At 47.5% G+C, this 27,714-nt stretch overlaps 1 protein-coding gene across 1 annotated transcript in view; it reads right to left on the reverse strand.

Moving 5' to 3' along the window:
- The window catches only part of arhgef37 (Rho guanine nucleotide exchange factor (GEF) 37), a 158,993-nt gene that overhangs the window by 89,388 nt on the left and 41,891 nt on the right, over positions 1-27,714 (reverse strand). Inside the window, 1 exon segment of the mRNA XM_072512145.1 lies at positions 7,179-7,326. Within this exon segment, the coding sequence (XP_072368246.1) occupies positions 7,179-7,326 (148 nt within the window).

Consider the following 27,714-nt stretch of genomic DNA (forward strand, 5'->3'; position numbering starts at 1 on the left):
TTTTTTTTGGGTTAAATTTTACCCATCACACATTTAAGGATGGCAAGGCCCACAAAGATGCAGCCGATAGCTACCACTAGATACATGGCCATATTTATCAACCAGTCCTTCCAACCTCCAAATCCCCAGTTACCCCAAGAGCCAGGATCCTGCATTCTGTCCAGGTGATCCCGTATGTGATCCATAAATTTAGTGATGTTATCCTGAACTCCCATGATACACTTGCCCTGCACTATGGCGCATACCCCACCCTCACGGGCCAGAAGATAGTCAAGAGCATACCGGTTCTGCATTGCAAACAACCGTAGCTGAGACAATTCCTTGGTTATTGCCCCGAGGGCTCCCAAGGTTTACTACCCGGGTTTTCCTCAGTTTGGCCTTTAACTAACTTAAGTGTATCTCCCGGTAACCTACGTTCTAGCTGTACTTCCCTTCTCATACGCCCCATCCTCTCTCTAGTCCCTTTCACTTCCTCATAGCCTCTTCCTACGCTCTTCTGACAGCCTGATATTACCTTTATTGCACCACTCTTAACACATCCAAAATCGAATTTACATGTATTCCAAAAACAAGGCAATGTCCATATAATGTTCCCTTCCCAACGCCGGGACCGGTGCAACTGCTTCATGACACCTGCATTCTCCTTAACTTTGATGACCTTCCATGAGTCGATACCATGTCCTCGTATATGGGGGCAGCGAAGAACATCACCTTTGCTGAGGTGATGTAACCTTGTAGATTGGTTGGGGCTACACAGATACATAATATTCCCCTTTTCCATGTCCATCGCCAATAACACGCCAAGCGAAGTGAGGCCAAATATCATACAGACGATGCGTAGCCACTCCATCATGCTCCACACCTGTAAAATAGCACTGGAGAAGGGAGGCAGGTTAGTATCCGACCTTTTACAGTAGTGGAGATGGACTCAATTTACAGTGATGTAGGTGGACCCAAGCACTTCGCCCCTCCACTTTAACTACTGTGGGGGTGGTAAGGAGAACTTGGAAGGGCCCATCCTATCGCGGCTCCGACCCCTTCCTAGTCCAAGTTTTGACCATGACATAACTACCGGGCTGGACTGAAAGTGAGCTAGGTACTGGGGGCGATGGCTGGTGAGCCGCGCGGACCTGGCCAAGGAGTTCCTTGAGCACTTGCGTGAGGGCTAGAACATAGGTGGTCATCTCTTCAGTCATCTGATGAAACTGAACCAGTCTGGGAACCTGCAGGCTCCAGGGAGTTCTAAGAGGCCTGCCATAAAGAATCTCGGCGGGAGAGAGCCGGGCTGGTCCCGCAGGTGTAACCCGCAGCTGGAAGAGGGCAACGGGGAGCAACTTAAGCCATGTCAGTCCCGTGTCTGCTCTTAATTTAGCCAATTTAGTTTTGAGGGTCTGATTGTGTCTCTCAACCAACCCGGCCGCCTGCGGTCTATAAGCACAGTGTAACTGCTGGCGTATGCCCAACTGGGAGCAAAACTCCTTGTTAATTTGTCCAATAAAATGAGGCCCATTATCAGAACTTAACTGAGCTGGTATACCGTACCGGGGAATGATTTCCCTCATCAAGACTTTAACCACAGTAGCAGCTTTATTATCGATAGTCGGATACGCCTCAACCCATCTGCTGAACACATCCACAATGACCAAAACATATTTATAACATTTGACACCTTTCCAACTCAATGTAATCCATTTGGAGCGTCTCAAAGGGACCACTGGGCAACGGGGTTTGCCCCATCCCACAAGGGATACCTTTTCCGGTGTTATATTGCTGACAAATCAAACACCGATTACTGATACTTTGGGCCAACCCCTGCATTTTAGGGTGCCACCAAGTGTCCAGCAACAAATCACTAGTCCCCCGAGCCCCACAATGAGTTGCAAAGTGTACACATTCGATGACCCATAAAGCCAGTACATCAGACATACAAGTCTGATGTGCTGGCGTGGTCCATAAAGAGGAAACAGAATCATATGTACAACCTAACCGTTTCCACATTTGTTTATCACTCTCAGGAGCGTCCTCCTGTAACCTTATGACATCTTGGATGGTTGGCATTGACTTGTCAGAAGCAGACATATTTATAGTAGATCGTTTAGTCTGACTTAACATCTTAGGCACCATCACTTGCTGAATTTGCGCGGCTGTTCGCGCTGCACAATCTGCTCGTTCATTACCAACGTCAACTGGGGTTGTACCATTCGTGTGGGCAGCGCATTTAATAACGGAAATCTGCGCGGGCATAAGGAGGGCCTGCAGTAGGTCATTAACTAAACCCCGGTGGGATATTTGACCACACATAATCATGTCAGGTTGTTCTGACGAAATGTCACTCAAATCGCCCCTTATTGTGGTAGTTTCCTGAATCAAGGCTAAACAGTCGTGGCCAGGTGCGTCTTCATGGACAGGGGGACCACTAAGAAAACAGGCTGGATTGATAGTGGTACAGTATTTAAATGTCAGACGTGGATTGTTCAAAAGGTATATCTCATACCTATTCTGACGAGCTGTGGTATGATGCTGAGTCTGCAGTTGCCTCAGTAGTGCGATGACCGAGTGGGAGCTATACACCGTAATATCCTGTTGGAGGGTGAGAGCATGTAACGGCTATGCGATGGCATTGATTGAACGTAAATCCTGTACTAATCGGTACTGGTCTGGTTTGGCTGGTTTAGGCACAGCAAGTATGGGGGTGTTACATTCTGATTGGCAAGGGACCAAAATACCCTGTTTCAACAGCTCTTGAATTAATTTATCTATTGATGGAGCAGCTTGAGATTTCAGGGGGTATTGTCGAATGGAAGGTAGCTTTACATGATCCTTAATCATCACCTTAATAGGTGTAACATTTGTCTTTCCCACTTGTGATGGGTATTCCGCCCAGACCTGTGGATTGACATATTCCAACACATCATGTCCCCTGTGATGCTGCAGTCGAGTGTTAATCGTTTCAGGGACCTCAAATATTTTATGGTAGTGCCGTCCGGCATGACTTGAAGTGCGTAGTCTGTTGGATCCGAATGATCCACTGCCCTCCTGACCATTCGCCCCATATCCCTGGCATGGTACTGGTCATGGACCTGACGTGTAATATGAGGGCTTACCGAAGCTGACTGTGGCCATAAATGTGGTGATATTGTAACAAAATCGGCTGTACTTTCTTTTCCCGTGACTGTGGCTGTAACCTTGACTGGCCATTCGGTCTCAAGTAATGGCTGGTATTTGTCCTCCAACTCCCTGTTTCGTCCAGTTCTGTCATAGGCCAGGGTAACGTGATGCAGTGACTGTTCAACGTCTAACGTCCACCACTGGGGGGTGATAGAAATATAGCACTGTTGTCTCATCCTCCATGATGTAACCGTTACCCCCTCATCTCCGCATTCTAGCTGTAGCTGGAAGATACACAGTAAATCTCGGGCCAACAAGTTACAGTCCAATCCAGTAGTCACTACAACCTGATGCTCTGCAGACTTATTCTCGTAAGTGACTGTCACAGGTTCAGAAATAGGATACTCACACACCTGTCCTTGGAACCCTGACAATTGCTGCGTGTGGTTGGATAATGGTAATTTAAGTGCTGATTGCACAGAAGAAATGGCTGCCCCTTCCTCTTCTTCCAGTAGATCAATGGTCCCTCAGAGGGGGCTGCGGTTGTAGAGCTATTGATTCATTCGGTGGGTCATAAAAAGGGGGTGAGGGTCCCTGTGGGTGGGTTTGGTATCCTCCTCTTCGCTGATCCACCCACCCAAAGTCACTATATTGGGGCTCCTGCTGGTAAACTACCATTTCTGCCGCTTGTTGGGGTCGCAGATCATCCTTTTTCATTACATACTCAGTCTTAACCTTTGTAACTGAGCCTCCTTCTTGGCCTACACCCTCCTTCCAATAAAATCTGACTGCCCTTGCCATCTGGGAAGGGTCGTTCTCTGTCCAATTCATGTTATTACATTTCACAGCAGTAACCACAGAAGGTGGTAGGCAATGCATTAACATAGCACAATATTGAGGGGAATTCTGACCATTTTGATACAGCAAATCGCCTGACTGCCCCCGGTAGATTTCATTAAAACGCTCCAGAAATTCCTCTGGCTCTTCAGTCTTCTTAGGTTTTAGGTCTAAGATAACAGAAAGATTTATGGGCCTTTGAAATGTGCTATTCAACGCATTCAAGATCTGTGTCCTTCTATCGTCGTCTAACGCATAGGCCTGCTGAAGTGCGGCATGACTAGCATAATTCAGGTGGTTAAAATAATTGCGGTACTCTGCTGGGGTTAAAATCTGCTGGACTAGGGCCCAGAGGTCCCTTAAATCAGCTTGATAAATTGAGATGGTAGTTCTCAAGGAATCCATGAAGGCAGCAGGAGATTTTTTCTATCTGGGATTGTAGACATAATAGCCATCATCTCACTGGGTGTCCATGGGAAGTAAACGTCTATCGTGGGGTTCGCTCCCAGTCACTGCGTCGGGGTTTCGCATTTTCCTAATCGGTAACTGTCTCCGAATGTCACCAGGGGGCACTCTAGCTATTTCCCCTGGTTGTTCCAGGACTTCAACATCTCTCCCTGTCACTAGGGGGAGTTCATTCTCTTGAAAATAATCTGTTTCAGCTTCCTTTGTTCCCGAACCTTGTGGTTTCTGCTTAGTTTGGAGAGACTTAGGTGATATGCTTACTTTTCCAAATTATTGAATTTTTCTTTTTCTGTCAATTCAAGGCCAGCCATTGAACTACGTAGCTCATCTCTTGTTTGACCCGCGTCTTTCCTCTACTTGCGCTTTTTTAAAAAAACTTAAAAATGTTTGAAAATTCAAATTGAATTACTGCAACTTGCAAGCTTAGCTCTGATCTCAACTCAGAACTAAATTTACAATTTGCTTAACACAAACTTGTATAACATTTACAACTTAATTATTTCTTTATCTTAACAATTTTTCTTTTAACAAGTTTTTTTTTCTTTTACATACACATAAGTATTAGCAAAATCAACTATCATCTCCAGATTTACACTTTTTAAAATGGTGTCCATGATCTTCTTTAAGTTTCTATTAATCTCCAGATAAAATGAGATAAACCTTATTTCAAGTAAGTAAAACTTAAGATTCTGGCAATTTTAATCAATTGCTTTCGAAAATAATAACTTTTATCAAAGAGGTGGAGAAACCCACTGGTTTCCTTTAATTAATTCAAAACGTAACTTTGCTGGTATTCACTGACTCAAAGGAAAGGTATCCGATTACACTACAGACTGGTGCTGTTATCTCAAGGCCTGAGTGAGAAGCACTGTCTGTCTTTAACTTTGCCTGCTGCTGTTAACCCTTTGAGAGACTTCTGCTTCAACCAATATGCAGCATTCCCCACAATCTCAACTAGTCCTCGGAACTGCGTTTTCCGCCAATACAGTCCAAGGAGACAATTTTAGCTTAATCAACTATATATTTAAAACACTCACACATAGAGTTGAACCATCTTCAGATTTAAAAACAGTTATACTGGACTGAACCTTCAGTACTGAAGTCCCATCAGCCCCTGAACCCATATAATAGACTGAACCTTCATTACTGAAGTCCCATCAGCCTCTGAACCCTTATACTTGGAATTGAATCATCATTTGAGATGTCACATCAACCCAAAACCCTAACCCAAGCCGAAACAACAATATGAAATCCCATCAATTAAATTGCTAATCCCCAGACTGACCTGTGATTTCGTCGAGGCGGTCTTTCTGTGCCAAGTGACCAGACTAATCAGACGATAAGAAGAGGGGAACAATCAATGCGCGGTCATTTTCCAGTTCTACATTGAGGGCCCTCGTTCCCCATTCTCCTGTTCATAATCAGTCTAATTCTGATTTCGCAGTTGGACCAGGATCGCCCTGAGAAATCCCGGGTTTCGGCACCAAATGTTGATTCCCAAATTTCTTTATCCGTCAGTCTGGCCTCAATAAAAGTCGAGAGGGATTTGCAAGTATAACAAAAGTTATTTTATTCAGCTTGCAAGCTACCTAGTCCACAGTGATACAGATAACATGTTGCTTTCTGCAGCCCCGGGAACTAAGTGAATGTCCCAGACAAAGAGATCAGTACTGATACATTCAAATGGCATCAAGTTTCACATACTCGACACCCATAGGTCATCCTATGTCCCTCCTGACTTGTTTGATCTATTCTGATTGGCTCACTTCCAATCCCATTCTCCGGCCCCTATCAATTCAGCATCACTCTCATAGACACACCTCTTCCTGCTTTTTCCCATGCGGTCTAAAATCCTTTGTCTCTACTTGCCAGAATCAAAGTGGCTTATTTCTACATTACATTAACTAATATCTCTAAAGTAACTATTTTATATCACATTCGTCACCCCAGTGTGGATTTGTTAAAGACAAATTGTGTTTAATTTGCTTAAAATTTAATGACATAACAGAGAGGGTTGATGAAGTTAATGCTGTTAATGGGGATTCTCCGTTGGGCGGGATGCTCCATTTTGCCGGCAGCCCAAGAGTTTGCCGATGGTGTGGGCCTGCCCCACAATGGGAAACCCCATTGACTAGCCGGCGTAACGGAGCACCCCGCCAGCAGGGTGAGGCAGAAATGTGGCGCGGCGGGACAGAGCATCCTGCCAAAGGCCTTCCACAAAGCATTTGATAAAATGCCACACAACAGACTTGTCAGCAAAATGAGAGTTTGTGGGATTTTTGAAAAATATAAATTTAGAGTACACAATTCTTATTTTCCAATTAAGGGGCAATTTAGCGTGGCCAATTCACCTTCACTGCGCATCTTTGGGTTGTGGGGGTGAGACCCACACAGACACGGCGAGACTCCACACGGACACTGACCCAGGGCTGGGATTGAACCCGGGTCCTCGGTGCCATGAGGCAGTAATGCTAACAACCATTGCACCACTGTGCCCTCCAGGGTTCATGGGATAAAAGGGACAGTAGCAACATATGAAATTGACTTGAGTGGCAGGAAGCAAAGAGTGGTTAGTAGCAGTTGTTTTTCTCTGGAGGTCATCTCAAGGTTCCAATGCCTCGAAGACAGTTTTGATATTTTTCGAATAGATATAGTACGATGCATCAAAAAAGACTTGTTTTAATATTTAAAGTGTTACCAATATTTGTACATTTAACAAATTTAAGCCTAATTAACATACAATAAATATGCTTATGCAAGGTTCCTACCCCAATACATTTATAGCTTCTGTAACTTCTTTCCAAATATTTTCATTCCTCTTGTAATTAGTTTCAAGTAGCAGGGTGGTCTCATAGTTGGCACAGTACTCTTTGTAAGCATCTTCCAGCTCTTGTTTGAAGGCCAGGAACACATTACCTTTCAGAAGAAAAACATCTATGAGTCACCAAAGAACACTGCATATTTTAAGGGCAATTGTAGATAAATATTTGAAGTGTGGAAAGATGCAGGGATTTGGAGAAGAATGGTTAGTGGAATTCACTAGGGGTTGACACACATACAATGGGTCTAATAATATTTTCATTTCGTGGAAGATGGTGTTACTTTGAAGAATTATATAACATATATATTTTACAGAGTTAAAATTATTTTCTTATCTTCCCAAACACCCTAATGTAGTACAAGAAATTCTGAACAACCATATTTGAACATTGGTGCCACAGACCTGATATCTTATTATATTAGAACAATATAAATCCATCAATGTTGATCACCAGTGGAAGTCTGAATAGAAAAATAAGTCTCAAACAGGACGAGATATTTAATGTTTTAAACTGCAATGTGTAGATGTCTACACCATCGTTATGAAATCATTTGAACATGCCAGTGCTGGATTCAAATAAAGGCTAGAGAGGGAAATCTGGATTTACTGGCAGGACAAATTTGCAAAACATGTAGAATTAGATTGGCTTGCTGTTATAAGCAGTGCCTGACATTCAGTTCCATTGCAGTCAATGGATTATGGACAGCAGATGCACCCATCTTGTGCCACTACTGGAGACAAATGTTTACATCAGAATACTGTACATCCAAGTTGGCAAATTGACACTGGGCGATGAGGCAGAGTGCATTGTGTGGCTAAGAGGAGAATGTAATGAAGAAACATAGAAAATTAAAGAGGTAGACCAAGCTAAGCAGATGGAGTCCAATGTGGGTACCTGTGAGGCCGTTCAGTGGATCGAATAAAGATATTTTATTGATGGTGGGGGGGGGGGGGGGGGGGGGGACAAGGAGCAACTGGATATATGCACCCATGTGTGCAAATCATGAAGAGCTAATGCACAGGTACTAAAATAAACTTCAAAAGTTGATGGAATGTTGGCCTTTATCTCACTGAGCTTGCAAATCAAAATGGTTTTCCTCACCCTTCCAAGGGATGTGAGTGTCACTGGCAAGGCCAGCATTTGTTACCCATCCCTAATTGCCCTTGAAACAGTGGTGGTGAGTCACCTTCATGAATTGTGGCAGCCCATGTCTTGTAAGTATGCTCACAGTGCTGTTAGGAAGGGAGTTCTAGCATTTTGACCGCTTGACAATGCAGGAATTATGATATATTTCCAAGTCAGGATGGTGCATGGCTTGAAGGGTCCTTGCTTGTGGTCGTGTTCTCATGCAAGTGTTGCTTTTGTCCTTCCAGATGGTAGAGGTCACAGGTTTGGAAGGTGCTGTTGAAGGAATTTTGGTGAGATGCTGTATCTTGTCGATCGTACACATTACTGCCACCCTGCATCAGAGATGGAAGGAGTGAATGCTTAAGGTGATGGATGGGGTGCCAATCAAGTGCTTTGCCCTGGATGTGTCAAGTTTCTCGAGTGTTATTAGAGCCACACTCATCAAGGCAAATGGAGAGAATCCCATCACACTCCTGACTAGCACCCGCTTTGGCGAGTCAGGTGATGAGTTGCCCACCACAGATTTTCAGCCTTTGATCTGCTCTGTAGCCTCTGTATTTATACGGCTGGTCCAGTTAGGTTTCTAGTCAATGCAAACCCACTGGATATAGATGGTGTTGTGTCATTTATACGAAACCTTGGTCAGATCCCATCTCGAGTGCTGAGCTCGATTTTCCTGGGGTTTTCAGATGCTGCAAGGGAATGAGCCCGCAATTGCCAGCAGCAAGACCACAATCTTCCTCTGCCCAATCTGCCACATGATGGCTTCTTAATGGGTCACCTCAAACTTTATTCTGAATTAAAAGTTGATGGAATGTTGGCCTCCATCTCACTGAGCTTGCAATTCAAAATGCTTTTTCCTCACCCTTCCATGGGATGTGAGTATCTAATTCAGAATGGTGGTTGGCTCCTTATGCTGCCAACTCCAATTAGATGACTGGCATATCTGGAGCTTTGGCAGTCCCACTAGGAGTGGTTGGTACTGCTGACATAGGTCAGAGACAGTAAGGGCGCCTCAACAAAGAGGTGCCCTTGGAGATGTGGATCCGAATGAAAGGCTATGAGGGCCCTCAGAGCGTAGAGGAAGCCCCTTGAAAGGGGGCATGAAGCCTCAGACTCAATTGAGACGGTGGCCTCAACACACAATGTGGGGTTGCTCTGTGGAAACTTAGCTCACAGTTGGCTACCTGCTTCTGCGCAGTGGGCAGCTGATCCTGTTCCCAGTTTGCCCGAGGTAGGAAAGACCCTGTTGAAAGAAATGTATCCATCCCAAATGGCTCCCCTACCTCCTTATTTCCCTGCCCTCCTTGCCTCCAAGTCGACCATTACCTGGCTGGGAACATTCTTCCCACTTTGTTTACTTTTGTGCACTGAACCTCAGAAGCAGGCTACAGGAAAAAGTCCAAAGGCGTTGGAAAATGGACAGTGCCGATTCACCAGAATTATACCAGGGCTGGAGGGTTAAATTGTAAAGACATCTTGCATAAACTTGAGTTTGCTTGAGTAAGTTTGAGTAAACCTGAATCTTCTCCTGGTTAAAAGATTATCTAATGCATGTGTTTAAAATCATAAAGCTACTCAATAGGGTGGATACAGAGAAGCCATTTCCTTTTTGTAAAATAATTGAAAAGAGAGCCTAATCTGAAAATTAGCGCTGGGTCATTTAGGAGTGAACAGGAAGCATTTCTTAAAGCACAAATTGTAGGGGAAATCTGGAATTCACTTCACCAAAACGCAATCAATGATTGGTCAATTTAAATTTTCAAGGCTGAGATTGCAGCATTTGTTTTGTTATGTCAGGATATCAAGGAATATCAAGGGATATGGAACAAAGGGGAGCAAATGGAGTTGTGGTACAGATCAGCTGTCAGATGGCCGAATTGAATGGTGGAACAAACTTGTGGTTGAATTGCATACTCATGTTCCTATGCACGATGTTTACTGCCTGGCATTTAATCATTTTTATTTAATCTTTACTCGTGTCACAAGTCGGCTTACATTGCACTGCATTGAAGTTGCTGTGAAAATCCCCTGGTCACCACATTCTGGGCGCCTGTTTGGGTACTCTGAGGGGGAATTCAGAATGTCCAATTCACCTAACAAGCACATCTTTCGGGACTTGTGGAAGGAAACTGGAGCGGCCGGATGAAATTCACGCAGACACGAGCAGAGCGTGCAGACGCCGGGAATCGAACCCGGGTCCCCTGGCGCTGTGAAGCAATAGTGCTATTGTGCCACCCCCACTAATTTACACCTAGTTATTGAAGTACAAAAGCTCCATAATGGGCATAAAATGATAACTTTTCCTGAGGTAGTCAACCAAGGAAATTCCATCGACTCAAATTATGTATTCGCAGCAACATTTATAATAAAGGTACAGTATTCAACACAGGTCAATTTCAGTTGGACTAGTTTGGAAAGTTCATGTCAATGACTTTCTGTGTTGTAGCTTTGTGGACACCCACTAATCAGACAGAATCAGAACAGAAGGTCAAAATGAAAAAGTCAGTGTCAGCAGTACACAAACAAAATATTTCTGAAATTGTTCTCCACTATAAACATGTTTATAATGAATAGTTCAAGGAAAAATTAACATTTTCGTTTCAACTCATGATTGTAAGATTGGGAGAGTGTTTTGCAAGAACCTGCTGACTATACTACAGTGATTATGCAAGACCAGTAACCTGTGAGCTTTTTTCGTAAACAATTATGACACCTAACAAAATTGTGATTTTAAAAACAAAAATATATTGAAGCTAGCAAACTAATGAAGCATTCAACAAACCCAGATGTAGCTGCAGATAACATGCCAATGTGCCATTTCCAAATTCCAACCCGCGTTGGCTGTGAAGGGGTAATGCATGCAGTGATGGATAGGGTTAATTGCAGCATACTAATATGCTTATGCTACGGCATTTTATGTATGTTTGTACTCACCTTTCTTCATAATGAGTAACCAATTTCAACCAGCCTATTAAGGCTTATTCAAATGAATGAAAGAAATGAGAAAGCAAGCTAAACTTACAATTCTGGTGTGCCTTTTAACAGCTGAGTGCAAAGCAACATTTTCAAATCCCTGAAAACAGGTCACCTTGTTTGCACCAAAACTCTGCCAAGGTTCCAACTGAGGGCCTACCTGCAGAACAGCTGCTTAACTGTGGGATGAGGTGATGAGTCAGGGAACTGTTCAGGGAGTCGCTAATGTTGTTTCCATGGAGAAAATGAGCATCAAATTTTTATGACAAAAGCATTGAATTTTACATTAAGTATGTGTTAATGTTTCTCATCTTTAATAGTGACAGGTACACACATTTCAACTTCATTAATTTGAAAAAAAATGCAGTTGACCCTGAACTCCCTGAGGATGTGTCCTACTGGTGTAACTCCAGCAAACAAACTCCATCACGCTCCAAGATCATTTTCCAAATCCCTGGGTCACAGTGGAACGATTAATGCCTGACTCACCATCGCCCATTCCAATCTGTCCGCTAAACCCAACAGAGTCAAAGAAAGTAAGTATTTCTTTTCACTCTCCAAAAGGAGCCAATCTGTCTTTGGATTACGCAGAAGCCTTCTGGGATTCACTTGCCCGGCTACTTAAGTTTTGGGCCTACAATATCAACAATGAACATGACATAGGGGAAGGAGGTAGATACACCCATGGCCATCTCTGCTGGAATTCAGAATACCATGGCAAATGGGCCAAATTTCTCGGTCTCGATTTTAATTCTCTCGAAATCCCATCACTGACACTCAGCCAAAAGTGTGTCCCTTGTGTAACCAGGTTCTGCCACAAATCTCAGACTCCGCTTTCCACCCTCAACCTTCCTAAGTATTTTGGAGCCAATATTTCCCTCCACCATCTTATTGAGTTTAATTTCAGTTTACTTCAGTGGTTTGATCAGACAAATCTCATGAAGTTTGAGTCTCTTTGTAACTTATCAACAATTTAAATTCTGTACGTCATAAACTGAGAGGCAAAGTAGGCCAGCAAGTTGGAACAATGGGACTTGGCACAATAATATTCGAGATTGCACTTCAAAACCAATCCATTATTTGCTTTGACATCCTTAAGACGTGGTAGATTATTATATAAGTGCAAGATCTCTCTTTCTCACTGTATCATTTGGAGAGCTGGTCCAGACACGGTGGGCCAAATGGCCAGCCTCCTTCTGTGCCATAGAAATTCTGTGGATTTTATTCAATTTATTCCCAGAAATTATGAAGTGAGCCATAAACGTTGTTTCTTTCCAACTAATAATGTCATCATGAATGCAAGGACTGGAGGCACATGAACATGGTGCAAGACATTCTGCCAACTTACTTTCAAAAATAAAATTAAAATATATTACACCTACCTTGCATAAAAACATAAATATACAATATCTAAATATATTTTAGGCCCTGCAATGCTTTTCAGCCCAATGAAGTTGGAATCCTATTCAACAGTAGAAAAAATTCAAAATGACTAGAATAATGGGCAAGTGTTTTAATCCGTGGGAAATCTATTTCCTTTTTAAGATGAGCAAAATAGTTTCATTTGAAGGTATGGACCTGAAACCATTGGCTGAGATATTATCCATCGACCTCGGTACGAAATCTAGCAACAACAGCAAGTTGCATTTTTATTTAGAGCACTTTTCCACGAGAAGGGGAAAATTAAACAGGAAGTGTAAGGGCAGTATTTAATCCAGGTGACAATGGGTCAATTCTCTCGCCTGCCAACTAGGGAACTGGCAGGAGTTTTGCATTGTCTATTTCTGGGACAGCCTGCCATATTAAGTGCCAATCAGGCACATGCCTGGTCAGTGGCAAGTCTTCCCCAGGATCAAAGACTCTCGGGGCCTCAAACCCTGCCCTTGGAGTGCTTTCAGCCTATCAGAGGCATTATTGGTTCACTTAAGGACCTCAATTACTGACAAGGTGCGAAAGACGTCCACAAGCCTTCCTCCCAGATGTAACCTGGGAAGAAGCAGGGTCCTCAGCTGGCACCCTCCTATCCAATCAAATGTCCCCAAAGTTATCTCAGGAGAGGGCACTAAATTCTGCCCTAAGTATTTTTAAGAGCAAGTGGCAGTTAAAGAAAGATGTTTTCAGCAGACATTCTATTTTTATTCGTACAAGGAATGAAGGTGTCCCTGGCTGGGTCAGCATGTGTTGCATCCCTAATTGGCCTTGAACTGAGTGATTTGCTGAGCCATTTGAGAGGACATTGAAGCCTTAACCATATTGCTGTGGGTCTGGAGTCATATGTAGACCAGACCAGATGAGATTGGCAGATTCTTTTCCCTAAAGGGCATCACTGAACTAGAGGTTTTTATGACAATTGACAATGGTTTCATGGTCATCATCAGACTTCTGCTGCTGAATTCAAATTTCACCATAGTAATCCAGAGATCTGGGGTTCAAATCCCACCACGGCATATACATAGATCTATGTAATCTATGTATATGCCGTGGTGGGATTTGAACCCCAGATCTCTGGATTACTAGTCCGGAGACAATACCAGTAGGACATCGCAAGGGCAGAGATTGAGGTAGCAGTATAAGACCACAAGATATAGGAGCAGAATTAGGCCACTCGGCCCATCCGCCAGTCAATCATGGCTGATATTTTTCTCATTCCCATTCTCCTGCCTTCTCCTCATAAACCCTGATCCCCTTTTTAATCAAGAACCTAGCTATCTCTGTCTTAAAGACATTGAATGATGTAAATAATAGAATTGCTCAGATTCAATTCCAGAGGTACGTGTGTAATGGCTGAAAGATTTGTGTCAAATTGGTGAGGAGAATGGGGAACAAACTGTAATCTCAGAAGAATAGAGGGCTGATGCTTCAGTGGATGACCAGTGAAGATTTACAAAACAAGGGGGTGAAAAGCTGGGCAAAGATATGAAAATAAGAATTAAAATAATCTTTCTACGGAGCAGGGAACCAGTGAAGCTTGTTGATGGTTAATAATTTTTTAAAACTAATGTATTGAAATATGACAGTTCTACTTATCACCTGCGTTTATGTTGGTGCTTCAAATAGCTATATCTTTATATCTGAGAGAGAAAGAGACACAGGTAAAGAAGGAAATAGAGACAGAGATAGACAGATACAAGACTGGAAACCAATCACAAAAAAAAAGATGTTTAGAGATATTCCATGGAAAATGACAAACTGCAGCCCTCATCCTCCTGCCCCTGCTCCTGAAAGGCATGCGTTAAACGTCATTCAAACATGCAAAACCGAGGGTGGCACGATGGCACAGTGGCTCGCACTGTTGCCTCACTGTGGAGGATCCAGGTTCGATCCCGGCCCCGGGTCACTGTCTGTGTGGAGTTTGCACGTTCTCCCCCATCTGCATGGGGCTCACCCCCACAACCCAAAGATGTGCAGGGTAGGTGGATTGGCTAAATTGTCCCTTAATTGGAAAAAGTGAATTGGGTACTCTAAATTTAAAATAAATAAATATATATATACACGCAAAACCTCACATCTCCCTGCTGAAATTCGGTTGCTTCCTCCCTTCCCAGTTCACCCCTCACAATGCTGCCAAACCAAAGGACTTCCAGCAACTCCACTGCAGGGCAGTCAAGCCTAGCATCATTCATAGATATCAACTCATTTGCAAAATACAGATTAAGTGGACAGAAAACTGTTATCAAATGGGTTAAGCACTTAACCACTAATATTGCCAACAGTCATTCCTAGGCTTATATAAATGTGAGGCCCAATTCTGTGTTGATTTATGTACGAGATCACACAGTGCCCAGAAATAAGTTTGAATATTTGTAAATGCCTGATTTTATTAATGGTCACTTGAGCAAGTGAGAAAGATTATACTGTTCTAATCCCCATGGAGATAGATAATATTTTAAAGAAATTTGAACACCGAGTGAATAGCTGAAAGGATGAAACAATAAGATTTTGCATTTTAAGTCTTTTATTCGAACAAACAAACCGAAAGCAAAATTGACTAAACACTTTTCAGTACCAAAAAGAGAAAAACTCTGGCAGCAGCTATGCAGAGAGAAAATAGAGTTCACGGGCGAGATTCTCCGACCCCCCGCCGGGTCGGAGAATCGGCGGGGGCTGGCTTGAATCCCGCCCCCGCCGGTTGCCGAATTCTCCGGCACCAGATATTCGGTGGGGGCGGGAATCGCGCCGCGCCGGTTGGCGGGCCCGGCCGGAGTCCCGCTGCTAAAATTCCTGTCCCGCCGGCGTAGATTAAACCACCTACCTTACCGACGGGACAAGGTGGCGTGGGCGGGCTCTGGGGTCCTGGGGGGGGGCGCGGGGCGATCTGGCCCCGGGGGTGCCCCCACGGTGGCCTGGCCTGCGATCGGGGCCCACCGATCCGCGGGCGGGCCTGTGCCGTGGGGGCACTTTTCCTTCCGCCTTCGCCACGGTCTCCACCATAGCGGAGGCGGAAGAGACTCCCTCCACTGCGCATGCGCGGGAATGCCGTCAGCGGCCGCTAATGCTCCCGCGCATGCACTGCCCGGAGATGTCATTTCCGCGCCAGCTGGCGAGGCACCAAAGGCCTTTTCCGCCAGCTGGCGGGGCGGAAATTCATCCGGCGCGGGCCTAGCCCCTTAACGTTGGGGCTCAGCCCCCCAAGATGCGGAGCATTCCGCACCTTTGGGGCGGCGCGATGCCCGACTGATTTGCGCCGTTTTGGGCGCCAGTCAGCGGACATCCCGCCGATACCGGAGAATTTTGCCCCACAAGTGCAATTTGATCACTGTGTTGCACATAGCGCGGATCTGGGCGCATCAGTTAAAGAGCGGGAATGGCCAAAATCTAGATGTGCGCTGCGTGCAAATCAGTTTGCCATCTGAACGGCCCACTCCTGTTGGCGAGTTCCGGATCTCACCCAAATATGGCAAGCATATCACTGACTCCAATTTGCATTAGTTTCCATCTCATTCAGGTCAGCACGGTAGCACAGTGGTTAGCACAGTTGCTTCAAAGCTCTAAGGTCCCAGGTTCGATTCCCAGCTTGGGTCACTGTCTCTGCAGAGTCTGCACGTTCTCCCCATGTCTGCGTGGGTTTCCTCCGGGTGCTCCGGTTTCCTCCCACAGTCCAAAGATGTGCAGGTTAGGTGGATTGGCTATGCTAAATTCCCCTTACTATCCAAAAAAGGTTACGTGGGATTACGGGGAGAGTGTGGATGTGTGGGGATGGGGTGGAGATGTGGGCTTAGGTGCGGTACTCTTTCCAAGAGCCAGTGCATGCTCGATGGGCCGAATGGCCTCCTTCTGCTCTGTAACTTCTATGATTCTATGATTAGTGAGATTGAATGTAACCACCTCCCGTAATTAACCGGCTCCCCAGCGAGAAATCATGTAGATGTCTTTTAGTACTCCATTTTTAAAACTTGAATCTGTCGCAATGGTTGCTGAGGGGAACTGAGAAAGTGAGTAGCATGCAGCTCAAGGGCAATGGAGCTGATCCCCCAGTGGTAGCTGAGCTTGGTCGGGGGGCTGAAGTGTTCCAGGTCGGAGGTCGCCCCTGGGCCCGGATGTGGGGCGGGGGGAGGGCGGTTCAGGAGCTTTTCATCTGTGAGGGCTTCAAGCCATCTTTAAATATTGTGGATAGCCATGACAAGGGTAACTACAGCTACTGCCTGCCTGTCCAACAAAACACTTCCAGGACAGAGCCTTGCTCTTGGTGATATGTTGAAGGTCACTTTAACGTCCTTTGACTGTGAGCAGCCTCTAGCTTCACAGGTGAAGGCTATTGCTGATAAGGAATTGCCTTGTTAGTTGTGATAGCTTGCTCCTACTGGTGGCTGTAGATGCCTGGAGACTGCTGTTGTTGTTTCCTTCCTTTTCTGTAGCCGGAAAGAAGGACAATTTTTTCTAAGATTCCTGGATTTTGGAATGCTGGGCTCAAGGGAACGTATAAGTTCAGAAGGCAATCCCGTTTGAAGCAAGAAGACGCTGCAGGACCTGGTGCGTGTCATTTTTCCAAATGGGCCACCTGATCACGCAGTTGAACAAATGCTTTCGCAGATTGCTGATTCTTTTGTTGCTGGTGTGGTGAATGCTTCATGTGACTGTCACATCACTGCGAGTTGAACACGCTGTAAGTCAAGGATGTTCAACTGCACCTTGAGTGCCAGTGGAATATGTGGGTGCCAGGATTTGATACCGGTGAGATTGGGCCGCACCTGTACAGAAAATGGCACTGACACGTGGAACAAGTAATGCATTGATGGAAAATCTTTTCTACAACAAAGTTCTGGACATGACAACACATTCTCTGGCTTATCCTCCATTTCTGTTGAAAGGGGTGATGGGACAGGATTCTCCATCCCGCTGCACCAGCGACCTTGCCAGCAGTGGGATTCCACGTCCCGCCAGCCGGCCAATGGGGTTTCCCATTGTGGGCAGCCCCATGCCAGCGGGAAATCCCCGAGCTTGGGTGCGCTGCTGTCACAACAGAGAAACCTACTAGCAGAGAATCCAGCCCCATGTGTTTGTTTTTTTATGTGAAAATGAGCTGATATGTCTTTGTATTGGTACCAATATGGAACGGTGACATTTCGTTGTTGTTTAATGGTTAGTATGATATGTAGAATGTTATGTAGTTGATTTTCAAATCTTTGTTACAGTTGACCGTTTAGTAAACAAAATATTCTCAAGTGGATTCTCGTGGGTGCATATGCCATGTCTTAGACGATGATTATTGCATCGCATTTCAATCAAACACTGAAGCCTGAATAGTAACCTGAACTCTTGAAGTGCCTACACAATAGAGACAGCAATCAAACACTCAAGAGCTGGTCTTCAGCACTGGGGATATCCTGGCGACCATAAGGTAAATGTGTGGATCAGGGAAGGGCACCGGAGCACCGTCTCCCTGATGTCTCTGGCAGAGGTCTGGGATCTAGGGGTTCCTGCTGTGGCCGGGGGCGATTGTGCAGAGCGAGGTTTTTTAGCACAACTGGTTCGGTGGGTAGCTCTCTGAGATAATTTTTTACTTTAAAAAAAATAAATTTAGAGTACACAATTATTTTTTGTTCCCCAATTAAGGGGCAATTTAGTGTGGCCAATCCACCTAACCTGCACAGTTTTGGGTTGTGGGGGTGAAGCCCATGCAGACACGGGGAGAATGTGTAAACTTCACACAGACAGTGACCCGGGGCCGGGATCGAACTCGGGTCCTCAGCGCTATAGGCAGCAGTGCTAACCTCTGAGATAAGGTACGACATGTTAAGTGTGGGGAGGCTTGGGGGATTTGAGGGTCTTAGGTGGAAGTCATAACTGATTGTCGGTCTCTCTCCTTCTCCAATTCCTTGCATATACCAAAGATGGATGGTGGTGTCAGTCCCGCCGAGGTAGCCTTCGCGGTGCTGGTGGCAGCCCAGACGCCGGAGGAGGCAGCACCATCAATGCAGGCTGGAGGCGGCACCCCATGTGCCGTAAATCCTGAAGACCCAGCCACCCATCAGGCCGAGGAGGAACCCAGAAAGGGAGGCCAGCAGTGGCTCACAGCGTACAAGCGTCGTTGGTCTTTTGAGGAGGTGACGGATAGCATGTGCCACATGCTTTCTCAACAAAGGGACAGTGTGGCACCTGTGCTACGTCTGCGCCATAGAGGAGGAGGATACCCGCTCCCCATGGCCATGAATGTCACAGCAGCCCTGAACTTCTATGGTTCATTTCAGGCTTCGAGTGGGGACTTGTGTGGAATTTCACAAGCTACAGTCCGCAAGTGCATCCGTGAGATCACAGGCTGCCATGTAAGCCCGGTCAGCTGCCCAGGGATAGGGTGGAGGTGTGTGCTTAAGTAGGGTGCTCTTTCCAAGGGCCAGTGCAGACTGGATGGGCCGAGTGGCCTCTTCTGCACTGTAAATTCTTTGATTCTATGATGAATTTTATACTGTATAAGAGGGGATGGAGCAGCTGGAACAGAGTTGAAGGTTAGAGATTGGTGGAGCTTGGAGAGATTGCAACAAAGATGTATAAGTCATGGGACAGAGGAAGTGTTAATGAAAGGAGAAGGTGCGAGTAAGTGCATAAAACTAAGATGTCAGAATGTGTTAATAGGAGGATAAAGGTCAGTGGTCCGTGAAAGCAAAACTTAACAAATGAATGTGGGGGAGGGTTGTTTTTTGCATTGGGACAAAATACGTTTTGGATATTTAGAAAATGGCCAAGATAACCTCCGGTGGCGACCATGGAGTGAACGGTCGCACATTTAGCAGCTCCCGTTCTTAGTGGTTTTTTAACGGCTTTTAAGCTGGATTTCTATGGGAATTTTGCAACACAAGTGGATAAAAGCGAGAGGAGAAGAAGACGACCCCTATTTTATGGAGCTGCACCCAAGAAACAATCTTAAAAGAAGAAATCAAAAGTTGGTTGGCAGTGAAGTTCAGAGCTTGGTGGATGCAATGGCAGAGAAGCAAAGTTCGACCACGCCAGCTCAATGGACGATGGATCAGTGGGTTAAATACTTGGACGAAAAGTACGCCCGGCATCGTAAGGAGTGTGCGGAGGACCTGACCTAGGCGGTGGCCTCGATTAAGGAGGTGGTGGACTGGGTGGAGGAGAAAGTGACGACCCAGGGACAGGCAATCCAAAAGTTGCAGGAGCTGGCAGCGGAACAAGAGGAGCAGTCCACTGCAATGGCAGTGGAAATTAATATTTTACAGGATCGGCGGAAATGGTTAGATGTCATAGAATTTACAGTGCAGAAGGAGGCCATTCGGCCCATCGAGTCTGCACCGGCTCTTGGAAAGAGCACCCTACCCAAGGTCCACACCTCCACCCTATCCCCATAACCCAGTAACCCCACCCAACACTAAGGGCAATTTTGGACACTATGGGCAATTTAGCATGGCCAATCCACCTAACCCGCACATCTTTGGACTGTGGGAGGAAACCGGAGCACCCGGAGGAAACCCACGCACACACTGGGAGGATGTGCAGACTCCGCACAGACAGTGACCCAAGCCAGAATCGAACCTGGGATCCTGGAGCTGTGAAGCATTTGTGCTATCCACAATGCTACCGTGCTGCCCAATGGAGAAGATGGAGGACCTGGAGAGTCGTTCTCGCAGGCAGAATATCCGGATCGTCGGGCTGCCAGAGGGAAAGGAGGGTAGAACATAGAACATACAGTGCAGAAGGAGGCCATTCGGCCCATCGGGTCTGCACCGACCCACTTAAGTCCTCACTTCCACCCTATCCCCGTAACCCAATAACCCCATCTAACCTTTTTGGTCACTAAGGGCAATTCATCATGGCCAATCCACCTAACCTGCATGTCTTTGGACTGTGGGAGGAAACCGGGGCACCCGGATGAAACCCACGCAGACACGGGGAGAACGTGCAGACTCCGCACAGACAGTGACCCAGCGGGGAATCGAACCTGGAACACTGGCGCTGTGAAGCCACAGTGCTATCCACTTGTGCTACCGTGCTGCCGGTGGGATCGGTTGCCGGTGCTTTTGTGGGGTGCTGGAGAAGATGCTCTGGGTAGATGCGTTTGACAGGCCGTTAGAGGTAGACGGTGCTCACGGGGTGCCGAGGCGTAAGCCCCAGGGTCGTGAGCCCCCAAGGGCGATGGTGGTGAGGCTGCATCGGTTCCTGGACAAGGAACGCATTAGGAGGTGGGCCAGGCAGACGAAACGGTTCATGTGGGAAGAGGCAGAGATCCGGGTGTATCAAGATTTGGGAGCAGAACTCGCAAAGAGGAGGGTGAGTTTCAATAAGGTTAAGGCGGCCCTGTATGCGAAGGACATAAAATTCGGACTATTCTACCCGGCCCGTCTTTGGGTGACCTACGAGAACCGGGAACTGTATTTTGGCTCACCGGATGAAGTGGCGGCCTTCATGAAAGACAATAATCTGGTCAAGGCATACTGACTTTAAAATCTAGATGGTAGTGGGCTGAGTTAAAAGTTTTGTGCTGCTTTATGTTGACAGAATCTTAGCCTTTCACTGTATCTTAAGTTGTGTTGATCGGGAAAAGAAGGATGTCTCTGATTGATTTGATTGTGATTTGTTGTTATACGTACCGAGACACAGTAAAAAAGTTTTTAAGTTGAGATGTTCTAGGGGACAAAAAGAAAAGATGTTTGAGTTTCTGCATGCATAATCTTTTCTTCTCTTGTTTGATTTTTCTTCTATTGTATTTGGCTCTGTTTGAAGGTGATGGGACTGAGAAGATGTTGTAAAGGGAGGAGGGGTGGGCCTCTGCGCCCGGATCTTGGAGAATTGTTTGTTTGCTTTCTGTGTTTAATGTTATTGTTTTGAGAACTTATGTTAAGAGTGTGGGCAAGGGAATCCAGCAGGTGGTAGGATACTAGGCGCTGGGGGCGGGAGCTGCGAGGCTAGCTGGGAGAGCTGGTTCACAGGAGCAAAGTGGTGGGAGAGCTGAAGAGAGACGGAGTGGGGGGCGGGGGGGGGGGGAGGGGTCTGCTGATGACTAGGAGACTTTTAGGAAGTTGGGGATGGAGACCAGATGGCGGTGGCTGCCAAGGGGTGGGCCAGGGGAGGGGTGGGACATGGGCTAAGGGCTGGCCGACGAAAGGTCATGGCTGATCAACAGAGGGGGGGGTGGGCAGACCGGACTGGTCATGTGGACGTGGAATGTTCGTGGACTGAATGGGGTGGTCAAAAGGGCCCGTGTGTTCGCACACTTGATAAAAGCGGACGTGGCCATGTTACAGGAGACCCACTTGCAGCTGGGAGACCAGGTTAGACTGAAGAAGGGATGGGTTGGACAGGTATTTCATTCGGAACTGGACTTTAAAACAAGGGGGGTGGCCATCCTGATTAACACCAGGGTGGCTTTTGAGGTGGGGAAGACAGAGGCTGACCCGGGAGGCAGATTTATTATGATTAGCGGGAAACTGGAGGGAATGGCAGTGGTGTTGGTAAATATGTATGCCCCAACTGGAATGATGCCGTGTTTGTCAGGAAGGTGCTGGGAAAGATCCCGGACCTTGACTCGCACCGGTTGGTTATGGGGGGTGACTGCAATGCGGTCCTGGATCTGAGAATGGACTGGTCGAGTTCTCGGTCAGGAAAGTATCAACAATGGCGGAAGAACTGTGGGAGTTTATGGAGCGCATGGGAGGGGTTGATCCATGGAGATTCGGGAGGCCAAGGAGCAAGGAATATTCATTCTATTCCCAAGTGCACAAGGTATATTCCAGGATAGATTTCTTTGTACTGGATAAAACACTGTTAGCGGGGGTGGAGGACACTGAGTACTCAGCAATTGTGGTGTCAGACCGCGCGCCACATTGGCCAGCACGGGAAAGTCCCAGCGCCCGCAGTGGAGATTAGATGCAGGGCTGTTAGCGGATGAGATCTGTGAGCGAGTGAGGGAGGCCATTTGGGGGTATATAAAGAACAACGACATGGGAGATACCGCGGCTGGGGTGGTGTGGGAGGCATTGAAGGTGGTTATTAGAGGGTAATGTATTCCAATTCGGGCCCATAGGGAGAAAACCGAATGGGCGGAGCTGGACAGGTTGGTAGGAGAAGTCTTACAGGTGGACAGGAGATATGCGGAATCCCAGGATGAGGAGCTCCTGAAGGAGCGTCAGAGACTCCAAATGGAATTTGGGCTCCTTTCCACAGGTAAGGCAGAGAGACAGCTGGGGCAATATATGAATATGGGGAGAAAGCTAGCAGGATGCTGGCACATCAGCTGAGGAAGCAGGAGCGGCGAGAGAAATAGGGAAAAGAAAGGATCTGAGGGGGAAGGTAGTGATGGACCCGGGGGTGGTTAATGACGTGTTCCGTGAATTCTAGAGTCGACAATATAAATCGGAATCCCTGATCGGGGAGGTGGGTATGAATTAATTCCTGGAGAGGCTAGAGTTTCCGAAGGTAGATGAGGAGCTGGTGGAAGTCCTGGGGGGGCCCAATTGGGCTCGGCGAGGTGATAGATGGATTGGGGGCGATGCAATCGGGCAACGCCCTGGGACCTGACGGATTCCCAGTGGAATTTTATAAAACATTTTCTGGGTTACTGGGGCCGCTTCTGGTTTAGGCTTTTAATGAGTCCAAGGAGCTGGGAGTGCTTCCCCCAACACAATCACAGGCATCAATTTCTCCCATCCTGAAGCGAGACAAGGACCCAGAGAGCTATGGATCGTACAGACCAATTTCCCTTTTTAATGTAGATGCTAAATTACTGGCAAAGATCTTGGCCACTCGAATAGAGGATTGTGACCCGGAAGTAATCGGGGAAGATCAGACGGGATTTGTGAAGGTCAGGCACCTGGGGCGTCATTCTCCGACCCCCCGCCGGGTCGGAGAATGGCCGTTGGCCACCGTGAATCCCGCCCCCGCCCTCGCCGAGGTCTCCGGTACCGGAGATTGGGCGGGGGCGGGAATCGGGCCGCGCCGGTTGGCGGGACCCCCCGCTGGATTCTCCGGCCCGGATGGGCCAAAGTCCCGCCCAGAAATTGCCTGTCCCGCCGGCGTAAATCAAACCTGGTATTTACCGGCGGGACCAGGCGGCGTGGGCGGACTCCGGGGTCCTGGGGGGGGGGCGCAGGGCGATCTGACCCCGGGGGGTGCCCCCACGGTGGCCTGGCCCGCGATCGGGGCCCACCGATCCGCGGGCGGGCCTGTGCCGTGCGGGGCACTCTTTCCCTTCCGCCTCCGCCACGGCCTCCACCATGGCGGAGGCGGAAGAGACTCTCCCCACTGCGCATGCGCGGGAAACTGACAGCGGCCGCTGACGCTCCCGCGCATGCGCCGGGAAACTGACAGCGGCCGCTGACGCTCCCGCGCATGCGCCGCATTTCCGCGCCAGCTGGCGGGGCAACAAACGCCATTTCCGCCAGCTGGCGGGGTGGAAATCCCTCCGGCGTCGGCCTAGCCCCTCAATGTTGGGGCTAGGCCGCCAAAGATGCGGAGCATTCCGCACCTTTGGGCCGGCGCGATGCCCGTCTGATTGGCGCCGTCTTTGGCGCCAGTCGGCGGACATCGCGCCGTTGGGGGAGAATTTCGCCCCTGATGTTCAATATTAGGCGGCTTCTTAATGTTAAAATGATGCCAGCGGAGGGGCGCAAGGTTGAGGTGGTAGAAGCCATGGACGCGGAGAAGGCTTTCGACTGGGTAGAGTGGAAGTACTTATGGGATATTTTAGGCAGGTTTGGGTTCGGGCAGGGATTTGTAAATTGGGTCTGGCTGTTATATCAGGCGTCGGTGGCAAATGTAAGAACCAACTGAGTCCGGTCAGAATACTTTGATCTCTGTAGGGGATAAGGCAGGGATGCCCGTTCTCCCCATTACTGTTTGCCCTGGCCATAGAGCCCATATCGATGGCCCTTAGATCATCGAATGCCAGGCGGGAGATAGTGAGGGGGAGGGGGGGGGGGAGCACAGGGTCTCGCTGTATGCGGACAATTTGCTGCTCTATGTCACAGACCCGGTGGGGGGAATGGCCGAATTCATGGAGGTACTGGGAGAATTTGGGCGATTTTTAGGCTACAAGTTAAATATGGGAAAGAGCGAGATGTTCGTCATGCAGGCACGGGGCAAGAAAGGAGATTGAAGGGGTTACCTTTTAAAGTGGTTGAGAGGAGTTTTAGATATCTGGGGCTTCAAGTGGCTAAGGATCGGTGGCAGCTTCAGAAGTTAAATCTGGGCAAAGCAGTCGATCAAATAAAAAGGGACTTTCGCAGGTGGCACATGCTCCCGCTGACGCTGGCGGGGAGGGTCTAGACGGTGAAGGTGACGGTCCTTCCGAGACTGCTCTTCTTTTTTCAATGTCTCACGATTTTTGTCCCAAAGGCTATTTTCAGGAAAATGAAAGCGGCGATATCGGGTTTTGTGTGGGCGGGCAAATCCCCGAGAGTAAAGAAGGCACTCTTGGAACGGAGTCGTGGAGAGTGGGGTTTGGCCCTCCCGAGCTTTATTAACTATTACTGGGCGGCCAACATATCGATGGTCAGGAAATGGGTAGTGGGGGAGGGGTTGGTTTGGGAGCGAGTAGAAGCGGCATCCTGCAAGGGCAAGAGTTTGGAGGCTTTACTAACTCTGCCGTTCTTGCCAGCTTGGTACTCTATAAGCCCTGTGGTGGTGGCAGCCCTAAGAGTGTGGGGGCAATGATGCAGCACATGGGACTGGAGGGGGTGTCAGTGTGATCACCGATTTGTGACAATCACTGGTTTGTCCCGGCGGAGCTGGATGGGGGCTTAAAGAGATGGCAGCGGGCAGGGATTGAGAGGTTTAGGGACCCTTTCAACCAGGAGGGCTTTCCGACCTTGGAGGCATTAGTGGAGGAGTTTGAGCTGCCGGGTGGGAACGGGTTTTGGTATCTTCGTGTGCGGGACTTTGTACGGAGGGAAGTTCCAAGCTTTCCTCGCCTCCCCCTGAGGAGACTACAGGATAAGGTGATGTCAAAAACAGGGGTTGGAGAGGGGACGGTTTTGGAGATATGCAAGGAATTGATGGATTGGGAAGGGGCCCCTATCAAGGAGGTGAAGAGGAAGTGGGAAGAGGAGCTGAGAGGAGAGTTGGAAATTGAACTGTGGGAAAAAGTCTTGAAGAGAGTCAATTTTTCCTCGTCGTGTGCCAGGCTTAGCTTGATCCAGTTCAAGGTGGGCCACAGGGCCCACATGACGGTAGTGCGGATGAGCAGGTTCTTTGAGGAGATGTAGGATAGATGTGGGCATTGTGGGGATAGCCCGGCGAACCATGTACATATGTTTTGGGCATGTCCGAAATTGAGGGGATTCTGGCAGAGATTTGCAGATGTTATGTCAGAAGTCCTAGAAGGGAGGGTAAGTCCGAGTCCAGAACTGGCAATATTTTGGGTCTCAGAAGAGCCGGGGGCCAAGGGGGGGGAGGGAGGCCGATGTCCTGGCCTTCTCCTCCTTGGTGGCCCAGAGACGGATTTTGCTGGGATGGATGGACTCGGAGCCCTCGAAGTCAGGAGTGTGGGTCAGCGATATGGCAGGGTTTCTCAGTCTGCAATAAATCAAGTTCACTTTGAGAGGATCAACTCAGGGCTTCGCCTGGAGATGGCAGCCATTCATCGATTTCTTCAAGGAAAATTGAACGTCAGCAGTAAGGGGAGGAGGGGAAAAGGGGGGGGGGGGAGGAAAACAGGAGGCATAGCAATGTTAGATAAGGGCAGGGAACTTAGTATACAGGTAATTAGGGGATAGGGTGGGGGTAGTAGGGGATGTTGTTTACTGTTTTTTGTTTTTTAGGTGTTTTGCATGTGTCAGCCCCGCGCGGTTGTTTAAGAAAAGTTAATGTGTTAAACTGTGAAAATTACAAATGCTTCAATAAAATATTTTCTAAAAAAAAAAAAATGGCCAAGGTGGAGGAGATAGGCCAAAGGTCTAAAGTCATTGAACTCAATGTTGAGTGCTGAGGGCTGGAACACCAAATCAGAAGATGAAGTACTGCTCCTCAAGATTGCATTGGGCTTCACTGAAGCATTGCAGCAGGCCAAGGATGGACATGTGAGCATGAGAGCAAGATGTTGAGTTGAAATGGCAAGCGAGAGGAAAGTTAGAGTCATGTTTGCAGGCTGAGCGAAGCTGTTCCACAAAGTGCTCACCCAGTCTTGTTTAGCCTGCCAAGTGTGGAGGCGACCGCATTGGGAGCAGTGAATACAGTAGGCCAAATTGAAGGAGGTGCAAGTGAAATGCTGCTTCACCTGAAAGAAGCTTTTGAGCTTTGAACAGTGAGGAGCAAAGAGGTAAGCAGCATGTGTTGGACTTTATGTGATTGCGTGAAGTGAAGGCGTAGGAACGGGTGAGGAATTAGGGGTGGTGACGGAGTGGACTAAGGTGTCTTGGAAGACCTGCCAAACGGGGGCTTGTGGCGAAGGTGTGTTTCATGGTGGCGTTATGTTAGAGTGGCAGTGGGTGATCCTTTGAATGCTGCAGCAGGTGGGGTGAGAGTGGGGGGGGGGCGGGGGGGGGGGGGGGGGGGGGTGAGGGCAGAGGTGTGGGAAATGGGTCAAATCCAGCTGAGTGCCTTGTCCACCACCAGAGAGGTGGGAGTGGGAACACCTTGGTTCAGGAAAAGGGCAGACACGTCAGAAGGGGCATTTTTGTAGATGGCATCGTTAAAGCAATTGTGACAGAGGCGAAGAAAGTGGGAGAATGGGATGTAGTCCTTACAGGAAATGGGCAGTAGGAGCTGGAGTCTTGATAGCTGTGGGAGCCAGTGGGCTAATAATGAATATTAGTGATCAGTCTATCACCGGAAATGGAGAGAGAGAGGTCTGGGAAGTGAAGGGAAGTGGCGGAGATGGACTGTGTGAAGGAGTGAGAGGGGTGGAATTGGAAGCAAAATCAACACATTTTTCTGGGTGCAGACAAGAGCATGAAGCGACGTGCCAATACAGTCACCAATGTAATGGAAA

The sequence above is a fragment of the Scyliorhinus torazame genome, chromosome 7 (assembly GCF_047496885.1).
Source record: "Scyliorhinus torazame isolate Kashiwa2021f chromosome 7, sScyTor2.1, whole genome shotgun sequence".
Lineage (NCBI taxonomy): Eukaryota > Metazoa > Chordata > Chondrichthyes > Carcharhiniformes > Scyliorhinidae > Scyliorhinus > Scyliorhinus torazame.